The sequence below is a fragment of the Ranitomeya imitator genome, chromosome 10 (assembly GCF_032444005.1).
Source record: "Ranitomeya imitator isolate aRanImi1 chromosome 10, aRanImi1.pri, whole genome shotgun sequence".
In the NCBI taxonomy this organism is placed as follows: domain Eukaryota; kingdom Metazoa; phylum Chordata; class Amphibia; order Anura; family Dendrobatidae; genus Ranitomeya; species Ranitomeya imitator.
This window is the reverse complement of record NC_091291.1, coordinates 28,995,369-29,009,196: the sequence shown is the minus strand read 5'-3', so window position 1 is coordinate 29,009,196 and position 13,828 is coordinate 28,995,369. Positions and strand designations below refer to the sequence as shown.

Here is a 13,828-nt window from a genome sequence, read left to right as displayed (position 1 = left end):
TGGTCTTCGACACTTCCATATGAATTAATGAAAGTTAATCCATATTCCATTGATGGGGGATAAATTCCAAACTTGAGAATACCTCTTTAAATAAAGTCTTGGAACTGTTAGGGTATCCAACAACTGCAGGCTTTGCTGTAGAGGCACCATTTTTATCAGGAGATGGTGCTGTGTTCCAATCTATTTTGTATGACCTCTATTTTTTATATTTGTCTTGTTCTTTCTTCTAATCCGAGCCGTGGATGATGATGCAGATAATTGTTGTCTATCACAAATAAACTGTTAATTCTCTCACAATTTCTGAATGATTGTGTCTACGGATGGGGCAATGACCAATGGTCTTCAAAAGACTAAAAAGTATATGGGTTATTATCAGCCTCTGTTGAAACCACCATCCTTTTCTTCCTTTGATATGAGAATGGGCAAACAATTTGTTACCGCGATGTATTTGGCTGCATTTTGCCATGATTTTCCATATGGTTAACTCACGGAAGTAAGGGCAGACATATTGGTCGTTGATCTCAATGTCAGCGTCTGCGAATTTGTAGACAGCTGTGCTGGCACAAGGTTTAGTGAGCGCTTTATTAATATTAAGTGCCGTCAAGTTGGTTTTGACTCCTGGAAAGTATGTGAATAATACCGCTCTGAAAATTTCTTTCAAATACCTGATCCTTCAGGTTCACGCCTTGTAGTAGGGTCAACATTTTTCTAATTGAATCCATCTACTTTCCGGTTGACTTCTTCTTCTCGATGTAACTATTAAAATGACAATCTTTTTCGAATAAGCTTGGGCTACTTATAATATGGCCAAAATTTGATGAAGCTCTGGACTAACATATTGTCCAGGACCAAAATATTGATGGTCAATGCCCAAGAGGGGTCATCGGTAATATGGCACCCAAACCAATAATGCTCGAGCAGTGGATGGATGTAAACAGTTTTCGAGAGGACCAGCTACAGCCGATCATCTGATAAGCTGATCGTGGGGATGTCTGGTGTAAACCCCTACTAATCTGACAACCCTGGACAACCTCTACACTGAGTTCGGATTGGTCACGTGAAGTCCTTTTAGCAACCAACCATGATGCTCTCCATACTCAAGATTCTTCATCCTCACAGTTCATAGAACCAGAGTCCTTTGATCTAAAATTGACCAATGACAACTGAGTAATTTCATACGAATGTTATTTTTTTCAATGAACCCAAGAATTTTTATAATCAAAGGACCCAACTTTTTTTTATCATTTTGGTTGCCAAAATAATATTTGCCTAATTTATTTCGTGACGCATAGGGTATTTTTGCATCATGCGTTTTTACCCACGCGTTTTGCAGTATCAGCAAAGTGAATGAGATTCCTGCTCAGTTTTATCTTGCAGATTTCTTGCACTCTTTTAGCGTTTTTCCAGTTTTTTTTTTCACCCATTAAAATGAATGGAAAAAATAAATGCGAAAAAAGTACAAATTTTACGCTTTTTCTTGCCATTACTCCAGAATTTTCTGCTGCAAATACTGAACGTGTGTGCACAAACCCAAAGCGTGTTTTTTAATACCATTTTTATGGATTTTTTTTCTTTTGTTACAGGTAGTTTGAACAAAGATGTAAGAAAAGAGTAATTTAGAATATAAAAAACTTTTTTGTCTTTTTTTCTTATGAATATGAAAATTCACACTGAAGCTCTTCTGTGCCCTTCGCACAATACTTTTTACTCCTGGCTGATAGGGGCATATGGACTCTAGATATGGAGCCCTATCATTTCTATGTATCCACTGTTTCCATCAACAAACCAGTCATTGACCTTCCCCCCACCCCACCGACTGCTTAAAAATATTTTTTCTGTCATTGACCCTCCCCCACCGCACCAACTGCTTAAATTTTTTTGTCATTGACCCTCCCCCCACCCCACCGACTGCTTAAAAATATTTTTTCTGTCATTGACCCTCCCCCACCGCACCAACTGCTTAAATTTTTTTGTCATTGACCCTCCCCCCACCCCACCGACTGCTTAAAAATATTTTTTCTGTCATTGACCCTCCCCCACCACACCAACTGCTTAAATTTTTTTGTCATTGACCCTCCCCCCACCCCACCGACTGCTTAAAAATATTTTTTTCTGTCATTGACCCTCCCCCACCGCACCAACTGCTTAAATTTTTTTGTCATTGACCCTCCCACCACCCCACCGACTGCTTAAAAATATTTTTTCTGTCATTGACCCTCCCTCCACCCCACCGACTGCTTACATTTTTTTTTTCTGTCATTGACCCTCTCCCCACCCCACCGACTGCTTAATTTTTTTTTTCAAAATGAATAAATAATACCTAGCACATGCTGAATATACAAAATGTTTCTCTTTATTATATTCTCGGAAATGAGAACCCTTAGAAGACCACGCTGCGGTCATTGCAATTACTTTTATTGACATGTTAAAAATGACATTTCTTCCCACGTCAATGCTGCCCCCTTTTTTATTCCAGTTTTCGCTCAGACTGAAGCCTGCTCAGTTCTCCTATTACTACAGCTGCTCATTACCCATTCTGTAAGGTCAGGTTCTACCTCTGGAGATCTCAAAAATAAAAAAATAAAAATGCCAGCCTCATCAGATATTCAGAATCTCAGCCTTCTACATTAAAAGCATTACCTTGCAAACTTATGTCCGTGGAGATCTGACGCTTTCCATTTTCGCTGCCTATGTTATCAGATCCGATCGTATCGTGTATTTATTTTATTTCTCACTGACTCGAATATGTAATTACAATCTCAGATTAGATGAAAAAAAATACAAGTCAATGGTACATTCCGGTTTCAATTTTTAAGTGTATGGGAAAGTCTAGACTATCCCCGTTGTCTGAAAAATAAGGATTGGGCATGTTGGATTTCAACATGCCCCATCCTTTGTTCCTGTAGTAGATATGCCATTGGCATTGGTGCCGTATAACATGTATATTAATCAGAATAAGGCAACCATTAAAAATATACTCGGCAATCTGAAATCACTAGGATATGGGTAGTTTGTTGTACCACGTAATAAAAAATTCTATGTTGCCCCCATTACCCTATCAACAGATCCTGCCCTCTGCCTCCATAAGCAGTGTTTGCCACCTACCAAAATTAGCCATATTAACCCCGTAGTTAATATTCTCAGCAGCCATTTGTTGGCTATATACAGTGCCAGTCATGTTGTCCCTGTATACAGTACCTGCAGCGTCGGACTGGAGCACCTTGGACCCACCAGAGAAAATCATTCTTGGGGCCCACTATGTAGCTACATAGAAATAGATACAAGACCACCAAATGTGTGGTAAAAAGCGCTAATATCAGGGTATAATAAGGTATAAGGTAGTACACGTCTTAATTATGTAGCAAGGGTTGGGGTAGCCCCCTCACAGAATATAATGTAGCCCCCTCTTAAAATATAATGCAGTCCCCTCTCATAGAGTATAATGCAGCACCCCACAAAATATAATGCAAACCCCTCAGGTATAATGCAGTCCCCACCATAGAATATACTGCAGCACCCTCATAGGGTATAATGCAGCCCCCCTCATATAGTATAATGCAGCCCACCACAGAATATAATGTAGTCCCTTGAGAGAATGCAGCCCCACCACAGAATATAATGCAGCCCCCCCATAGAGTATACTGTAGCCCCCTAATATAGCATGATGTAGCCCCCCTTAATATAATGTAGTGTAGTCCCCTCAGAATAATGCAGTCCCCCCACAGAATATAATGTAGCCCCCTCATAAAGTATAATGCAGCCCCTCTCCACCCTCATCATTGTCCTTATCATCACCTCCATCATTGCCTTCTCCCCTCCACCCCTATCATTCTCCCCCACCACCTCCATCACTGCCCATTCCACCACCTGCATCATTGCCTCCCCCCACCTGCATCATTGCCTCCCCCCACCACCATCATTGCCCATCACCTCCATCATTGCCTCCCCCCACCACCATCATTGCCCATCACCTCCATCATCGCCTCCTCCCCACCATCATTTCCTCCATCAATGCCTCCCCCTCCACCATCATTGCCCATCACCTCCATCATTGCCTCCCCACCATCATTGCCTATTACGTCCATCAATGCCTATCACCTCCATCATTGCCCATCACCTCCATCATTGCCCATCACCTCCATCATTGCCTCCCCACACCATCATTGCCCATCACCTCCATCATTGCCTATCACCTCAATTGCCTATCACCTCGATAATTGCCCATCACCTCCATCATTGCCTCCCCACCACCATCATTGCCCATCACCTCCATCATTGCCTCCCCACCATCACTGCCTATCACCTCCATCATTGCCCATCACCTGCATCATTGCTTCCCCACCATCAATGCCTATCGCCTCCATCATTGCCTCCTCACCATCGTTGCCTATCACCTCCATTGCCTATCACCTCCATCATTGCCCGTCACCTCCATCATTGTCTCCCCCCACCACCATCATTGCCCATCACCTCCATCATCTCTCCCCACCAATATCATTGTTCTTCACCACACACACACACACCTCACCGCAGCACATCTCACACACACACGCACACACACAGGCACACACACACACTCTCACACACGCAGGCACACACACGCAGACACACTCTTACACATGCTGGCACACACACACGCAGGCACACAGCACAGCTCACCTCCCCGCAGCAGCAGCTCATCCCAGCAGCCTCTTCCTCGCTGAAAGCTTTCTGACTGAGACAGCATTGCTGGGTGATGACGTCATCCAGCTGGACTGCCTCACACCGCAAGCAGGACACCGGGAGGTGAGCTGCTCTGTGTGAGGCTGCCGTCACACTAGCAGTATTTGGTCAGTATTTTACATCAGTATTTGTAAGCCAAAACCAGGAGTGGAACAATTAGAGGAAAAGTATAATAGAAACATATGCACCACTTCTGTATTTATCACCCACTCCTGGTTTTGGCTTACAAATACTAATGTAAAATACTGACCAAATACTGCTAGTGTGACGGCAGCCTGAGTCTGTGTGCCTGCATGTGTGTGTATGTGTGCGGTGCTGTGTGTGTGTGGTGGGGTTTTATATGCGAGCAGTGCTAGCTGCAGCCTGCGGCTAACACGCTGCCCACTATTAAAGGGAAATGGTATTCACGCCTCTCCACGTCCATAGGGGCGTGGGGAAGCGTGAATATTCATTTTGCTTTAGCAGCGAGGACAGGATCCTGTCTCCAGCTGCTGCTACGCTGGCACAGGGCGGACCCCCTTGACTCAGGGGCCCCATAGCCACTGGCTGGGGGGCCCCTGGAGCAGTGGGGCCCTAGGCAGCTGCTGGCCAGTATGCCAGCAGGTGTCAGTGCCTGGGCCCACCGAAGAATCCTCCGGTTCTCCGGTAGGCCAGTCGGAGCCTAAGTACCTGACTACATATTTGCGGCTATGCTCCTCCTCAATAAAACTTTTTTGGAAGCCCCCCACTACATAAAGTGTCCACTATATTTTCATAGAAGAAGCTTTGATTGAAGGCCCATACACCGGCCTGGAGTATCCAGTGCAGGCAGTGCCTTTTTCCTTGGCCCCTCCTACATTGCACTGATTGACAGTGGAAACAATGGGTCACCCTACCAGTAACTGGTAAAAATGATACCTGCTATAAAATGCATATTTCATGATAAACTGAAGAAAAAGCGAGAAGAAAAAGAATGTAACAATCCAAGAGACATTTCAGTACAGTTATGATTATGGGGAAAAAAGGGGAGGGGGGAATAATTTTCCTACTTACCGCCAAGTTCCTATAATTAATTCCATTAAAGTTCACAGCAGTCGGACTATTTTACCCGCTGTATGGTGATACAAGAGAACAATAGATAGCAGTCGACATTTCAAGAATCCAAATCTTAAGACATTAAACGCCTATATATAAATATATCTCGGTATATATAGGTGATGGGGTCCAGCTGTTCACTATTTGAAGGCACGGTATTTAAATGGTAGCAAGCATCTCATAATGCATCAGTTAGTCTACTAGTACAAAGACAGAGTCCTACATTCCGGACTTCATGCATGGCTTAAAGATCAGCAGGAGCTTCAGGAGGGCCAGTAATCAGGTCAAAAGTAGCCTGCAGCTCCCCTCATTATTCCATTTTTTGTTGTTTTAAAATCCATCATACGGTTCCAGAGATATGCTCTCTTTACTAAGGTGGGTGTGCCTCACAGGATCCTCTGGGGCGTGTCTTTGGGCCGCTGTGCATTATTAGTCTGTGAGCAACACCCCTTTGGCAAAGACCATAAAAAATAGCAGTAAGTAAAAAGGCCCATATCTCTGGAACCGTATGGTGGATGTTTACAAAAAAAAGATCAGAGAACTCAGGGAAACAGCAGGAATAAAATCTGTATAGATATATACAATATATATAAATGTTTTCATAACAAGTGGGTGGGGTCTGACTCTCAGCACCACAGTCAATCAATTGATTGGAAGGACTGGAGAGCAGCAAGCCCCGCTTTGTCATCATTGTTTACCAGGAACAGCGTCATTCTTTTTTTGGTGGCTATGCCTTGTATTACAAGCCACAGAATGTAAATGGGACTGAGCATGTATCATATTATCAATGTAGGGGATATAGTGCCCACCTACCACAGCCCCATAGCTCCTTCAATAATAATGCCATAGCAGCTTTTTTATAACTGTTTTTTTCTGAAATTTCTTCTTTAACCCTACTGAAAATATATTTAAAAAATGTGACTCTTAGATGTTACAAAAAAGAAAAAAAAACAAAATTAATAATCTTGCAATTTTCACACTGGCTTTTTTAGACTCTTCCTGTCCTTTCGCGAAAAGTAAAAAAAAGACAGGGTCAGAGTTTCACTATTGTGGCTATGTACATATGTTGTTTCCTGAAACAACAGGAAGTCAAAGTCTAAAATAGCCCGAGTGTCCAATGTTAGCAAATATTTGTATTCTCCATGCAATAATAATTCTGCATCAACTTTTTTTTATAACTGTTTGCACACGCTCATTAGACACTTCAGTAAGAAAGACAGTTTAGAGTTTAATTATTGTGGCTATGTACATGTGTTGTTTCATGAAACAACAGGAAGTTAAAGTCTAAAATAGCCCCAGTAGCCAATGTTAGCAAATATTTTTATTCTCCATGCGATAATAATTCCATATCAACTTTTTTTTATAACTGTTTGCACATGCTCATTAGCCACTTCAGTAAAAAAAAGTCAGGGTCAGAGTTTAATTATTGTGGCTATGTACATGTGTAGTTTCCTGAAATAACAGGAAGTTAAAGTCTAAAATAGCCCCAGTGGCCAATGTTAGCAAATATTTGTATTCTCCATAGAATAATAATTGCATATCAACTTTTTTTATAACTGTTTGCACATGCTCATTAGAAACTTCAGTAAAAAAGACAGGGTCAGAGTTTGACTGTTGTGGCTATGTACACGTGTTGTTTCCTGAAACAACAGGAAGTTAAAGTCTAAAAAAAGCCCGAGTGGCCGGTGTGAAAATTGCAAGAGTTCAATTTTTAATTTTAATAGTTTGGAATATCTAGATAAATATATATTGCCAATTAAAACAAAAAATGATTTAAACAATAGGATCGTTCTGTATTGCATGCCTCTGTTTGGTTTCCCCATGCCAACTCTATTTTTTTTTATTTCAGTGACTACATTATCAAAGAGAAAACTGTGCTGCTGCAGAAGAAAGACAGCGAAGGATTTGGATTTGTGCTGAGAGGAGCTAAGGGTGAGGTTCTCCTATAATTTCTGGGGTCGCCCGTGCCTCCCTGCTCTGCTGGACTGACACTGAACGCATTGCGCTCTGTAGACAAGAGCGGAGGCATATTTTCCTTTAACAAGTACAAACGACCAAGATTAAGCCGATTGAATGCGAGATGTGAAAGATCTCATCTGTATTATGGCTCGGAGAATGGGAGCGCAAGGTACAGCTGTAGTCTGCATGGGTGATGATTGAGAGCTCCACTTTGCCCGAATCAATCATGCCAGGCTGCGGCAGTATCGGATGATTGGAGTGATTTTTTTTCCTCCCTCTGAGCTGATTATGGAAAGCACACTTCTTTTTCTAAAGTCTCTCTATGGAACTCGAGTTCTGAGTATCAATATATGTGGCCGGAACTTAAAGGGGTTGTCTACCTTTTGGCAACAATAATTTTTTTCATACTTAATGCATGTATTTTTGGCTAAAACATTTGTGTAATAAGGTTTCATTAAACATTTTGCACTATTCGCATTTTATAACCTTAGTATTACCAGCTGGAGAATGGGTTACTGAGAATCCGTCAGTGAACTAATTCTGACAGTTCAATGGGACTTTTTTCAGTGTTTTTTGAGCTGATTTATGACCTCAGACCACATCAAAGTTGAATGTGCCGGAAGACAAAGATCCTGTAAAAGCAAAATGGAGCAAAATTTGCCAGCTGAAGAATGAATTTCATAAGAATCTGTCTGTGAGCTTGTTATGACTGTCCAATGGCAGAGTTAATAACTCTTTTATCGGTCTTTACCTCTTCTCAGCTGATTTATGACTACAGACCACATCAAAGTTGAATGTGCCGGAAGACAAAGATCCTGTAAAAGCAAAATGGAGCAATATTTGCCAGCTGAAAAATGAATTTCATAAGAATCTGTCGGTGAGCTTGTTATGACTGTCCAATGGGAGAGTTAATAACTCTTTTATCGGTCTTCAGCTCTTCTCAGCTGATTTATTACTAGTACTACAAACCACATCAAAGTTAAATGTGCCGGAAAACAAAGGTCCTGTAAAAGCAAAATGGAGCAAAATTTGCCTTCTGGAGAACGAGTTTAGTGTGAATCTGTCAGTTATCTTTTTTTGACAGTCTAATGGGAGAGTTTCTAACACTTATTAGTCTTTTTTTAAACTCCTCTCAGCTGATTTTTGACCACAGACCGCAACAAAGTTGAATGTGCTGAAAAACAAAGGTCCTGTAAAAGCAAAATGGTGTACAAATTTCCGGTTGGAGAATGAGTTTAGTGAGAATCTGTCAGAGAGCTCTTTTTTGACGTTCCAATAGGAAAGTTTTTAATTCTTTTATCAATGTTCCTCTCGGCTGATTTGTGGCTACAGACCACATCAAAGTTGAAGGTGCTGTAAAACAAAGACCCTGTAAAAACAAAACAGTGCAAAATGTTTGATTAAAACCAATTGCAAAAATGATTCTTAGTCCCAAATACATGCAGTTAAGTAAAAACAAAGTCCCCACAGGTGAACATCCCCCTTTAAAATACAGTGCCTTGCGAAAGTTTTCGGCTCCTTGGAACTTTTCAACCTTTTCCCACATATCATGCTTCAAACATAAAGATACCAAATGTAAATTTTTGGTGAATAATCAACAACAAGTGGAACACAATTGTGAAGTTGAACTAAATTTATTGGTTATTTTTTGTGATGAGCGAGTGTACTCGTTGCTCGGGTTTTCCAAGCACGCTCGGGTGGTCTCCGAGTATTTGTTAGTGTTCGGAGATTTAGTTTTCATCGCCGCAGCTGAATGATTTACAGCTATTAGCCAGGCTGAGTACATGTGGGGGTTGCCTGGTTCCTAGGGAATCCCCACATGTAATCAAGCTAGCTAGTAGCTGTAAATCATTCAGCTGCGGTGATGAAAACTAAATCTCCGAGCACTAAAAATGCTCGTAGACCACTCGAGCGTGCTCAGGAAAACCTGAGCAACGAGTATACTCGCTCATCACTAGTTATTTTACATTTTTGTGGAAATTCTAAAACTGAAAAGTGGGGCGTGCAATATTATTCGGCCCCTTTAACTTAATACTTTGTTGCGCCACCTTTTGCTGCGATTACAAGTCTCTTGGGGAATGTCTCTATCAGTTTTGTACATGGAGAGACTGAAATTCTCGCCCGTTCTTCCTGGGCAAACAGCTCGAGCTCAGTGAGGTTTGATGGAGATCGTTTGTGAACAGCAGTTTTCAGCTCTTTCCACAGATTCTCCATTGGATTGAGGTCTGGACTCTGACTTGGCCATTCTAACACCTGGACACGTTTATTAGGGAACCGTTCCATTGTAGATTTTGCTTTATGTTTGGGATCATTGTCTTGTTGGAAGACAAATCTCCGTCCCAGTCTCAGGTCTTTTGCAAACTCCAACAGGTTTTCTTCAAGAATGGTCCTGTATTTGGCTCCATCCATCTTCCCATCAATTTTAACCATCTTCCCTGTCCCTGCCGAAGAAAAGCAGGCCCAAACCATGATGCTGCCACCACCATGTTTGACAGTGGGGATGGTGTGTTCAGGGTGATGAGCTGTGTTGCCTTTTCGACAAACATATCGTTTGTCATTGTTGCCAATAAGTTTAATTTTGGTTTCATCTGACCAGAGCACCTTCTTCCACATGTTTGGTGTGTGTCCCAGGTGGCTTGTTGCAAACTTTAAACATCACTTTTTATGGATATCTTTGAGAAATGGCTTTCTTCTTGACGCTCTTCCATAAAGGCCAGATTTGTGCAGTGTACGACTGATTGTTGTCCTATGGACAGACTGTCCCACCTCAGCTGTAGATCTCTGCAGTTGATCCAGAGTGATCATGGGCCTCTTGGCTGCATCTCTGATCAGTCTTCTCCTTGTTTGAGATGAAAGTTTAGAGGGACGGCCGGGTCTTGGTAGATTTACAGTGGTATGATGCTCCTTCCATTTCAATATGATCGCTTGCACAGTGCTTCTTGGGATGTTTAAAGTTTTGGAAATCATTTTGTATCCAAGTCCAGATTTAAACTTCTCCACAACAGTATCACGGACCTGCCTGTTGTGTTCCTTGGTCTTCATGGTGCTCTCTGTGCTTCACACAGAACCCTGAGACTATCACAGAGCAGGTGCATTTATACGGAGACTTGATTACACACAGGTGGATTATATTTATCATCATTAGGCATTTAGGACAACATTGGATCATTCAGAGATCCACAATGAACTTCTGCACTGAAAGGAAAAGGGCCGAATAATATTGCACGCCCCACTTTTCAGTTCTTGATTTTCCACAAAAATGTTAAATAACCAATAAATTTCGTTCAACTTCACAATTGTGTTCCACTTGTTGATTCTTCTCCAAAAATTTACATTTGGTATCTTTATGCTTGAAGCATGATATGTGGGAAAAGGTAGAAAAGTTCCAGGGGGCCGAATACTTTCGCAAGGCACTGTAGCACTCTTTAATGACACATGTTGCTTACCTCGTTGCATGCTTTGTTCTAGCTTCTTTGTATCCTAATATTTTTTGTTGAAGGTGTTGACTTACTGGGAGTCCCAGAGGTTGGAGCCCCAGTGATAAGGTATTGCTTAATCTGTTGATAAGGAATAACTTGTGATATGGGGAAACACCTTTAAGGGCGTGTGGACTGGACATGGGGTTGTTGGGGCCCACTTCCTTTTTTTCAATGCTACATTATTATTATTTTTAAATAATTATTTTATTACTATTTTTTGCCTTCTTTGTGAAGGTCAGGCAGCTGGTGTAGCATTGTGTTACAGAATAAAGCCCCTTTCACAGAATTGGTCGTTAAAGGGTTTATACCCATCTTCTGAGATATTCCCACTTTTCTTTTGCTTACAGTTTGTTGCCTAAGAGACCGACCACTGCTGCAGTCTGGCTTGTAGGAACTTCGCTGAAGCTGGCCCTGCATTAGGAGGAAACAGTGGGCTACAGCAATCCTTCCAAACATTATTTACAGACTCAATAGAAAAGGGTCCAAAGATCAGTCCGAGTATCAGAATTTGACCCAAACTTGACCTCGGATCCAAATGCCATAGAAGTCAATGGGGACTTAAACTTTGGTGCTGTAAAATGGTTAGGGGGCTAAAAAGCAAGCAAAATGGGGGTAAGAGCAGGACAATTGCCTTGGAATGTGGATAGGAAAATTACTTAAAATAACATATAATGAAAGAAAATAAAAAGTAATCTTGAACCAGGAAACGGAGGTCCAAGTGGAGAACTGGAGCAGTGTTTTGTGTGTTTATTTTACTGTACTTGTTAATAAATGATTTAAAAAAAAAAAAACCAACGTAGGGTCCCCCCTCTGTATAATAGCCAGCCAAGTTATAGCAGACATCTGTGAGCTGATCTTATTATGCTGGGAAGGGGCCAAAATCCATGGATCTTCCCAGCCTATTAATATCAGCCCCCAGCTGTCTGCTTTGCCTTTACTGGTTATTAATAATCTGTGGACTCTAAAAAAATGACGTGGGGTCTCCCCTATTTTTTAATAACCAGCAAAGGTAAAGCAGATAGCTGTGGGCTGATATTAGTAGGCTGGGAAGAGCCATGGATATTGGCCCCTTCCCAGCCTAAAAAGAACAGCCCTTACCCACCCCAGAAATGGAGCATCTATTTGATGCAAAAATTTTGGTGTTTAGCTTTGTCTCTTCCCGATTGCCCTGATGCGTTGGAAATTGGGGTAGTGGGGTTATGAGATTGATGTCAGCAGCTGGCGCCTATGCCAAGGCCAGGGATTAGTAATAGAGAGGCGTCTGTCAGACACCCTTATTACTAACCTCAGAGTCAAAAGAAGTAAACACACAAACAAAAGTCCTTTATTTGAAAAATCGCTCCTGGATAAGTTCCCTCTTTCACCCATTTTGGATCCTTCGTAATCCAAATAGAGGTCTCCGAACGATCCCTGTCTTCTTCATTCAGTGTATGGAGCCCCGTTCAGAGAACGAACCTCCATACACTGGAGCGGCAGCCGCTGCCGGTTCTCATGCTGTACTCCATTAAACCTGGCCGCTGTGAACTGAGGTGACGTCAGTAAGTTTAGCTCAGTTCACAAATGCCGCTTCACATAAAGATGTTACCGCTCATCATTTTGGCTGTTGCACTGTACTCCACAAGAACCGGCAGGCAATGAATGTGACATTTCTGAGGCGGCTGAAGGCTGATCTTATTATCCTGGGAAGGGGCCAATGTTCATGGCACTTACCAGCCTATTAATATCAGCCCCCAGCTGTCTGCTTTACCTTAGCTGGTTATTAAAAATAGAGGGGACCCCATACCTTTTTTCTAAGGTCCCCCCATTTTTAATAACCAGCAAAGCCAAAGTAGACAGCTCGATGATTAAATTAAAAGACTGGGAAGGTCCATGGATATTGGTCCCTTCCCAGCAAAATAAGACCAGCTCACAACTGTCCGCTTTCCCTTGGCTGGATTTTAAAAATAATGGGGACCCCATGTCATATTTTAAAATGATTTGTTTATTTATTTATTTTACACAGTCAGTCCGGGTCACATGGTGCCCTCAGCCTTACAGCTTGTTGATTGTCTGCACTGCAGCCTTTCAACAAGCTTTATTAGGCTACAGAATCCGAACAGTAACACGGACTTGCAGTAAGAAGTGGTATGAAACCCGAACTTTACTGTTCAGATTCACTCATTCCTACTTGCAAGCACTGAGCATTTTCTGCTGTCTAGCAGTGGTGGTCAGTCTCCACGGCAGCAATCTGAAACAAAAGTGTTTATTGTCTCAAAACAGGCTGAAAATTTTAACAAGCAGTAAATAACAAAGGCGCTTTTCGTTACAAGCAGTATCCGAAAAAATATCCATCTCTGATGATGAGTATTACACCTCAAGTAGACAACTGCTGTCTTTGACACCATATTTACATATTCAAATTAAATTTAGGTCATCCTCCTCCATGTCAAATACAGCAGTTGTCTACTTAAAGTGTTATCCTCACATTCATAGATTGATATGTCTCCGGATAGTGCATGTAAAAGCAAGGACTTTTGCAATTTACTGTTTCTAAAAATTTTCCGCGGTTCTTGAGATATTAACACTTTTCTCTTGTTTACAGCTTGCTGCCTTGG

The 13,828-nt window shown here is 41.8% G+C and overlaps 1 protein-coding gene across 1 annotated transcript in view; it reads left to right on the top strand.

The window, feature by feature from the left end:
• SHANK1 (SH3 and multiple ankyrin repeat domains 1) overlaps window positions 1-13,828 on the top strand; it is a 502,441-nt gene that overhangs the window by 396,329 nt on the left and 92,284 nt on the right. Inside the window, exon 15 of the mRNA XM_069742951.1 lies at window positions 7,646-7,728. Within this exon, the coding sequence (XP_069599052.1) occupies window positions 7,646-7,728 (83 nt within the window). The remainder of the gene's footprint in view (window positions 1-7,645; window positions 7,729-13,828) is intronic.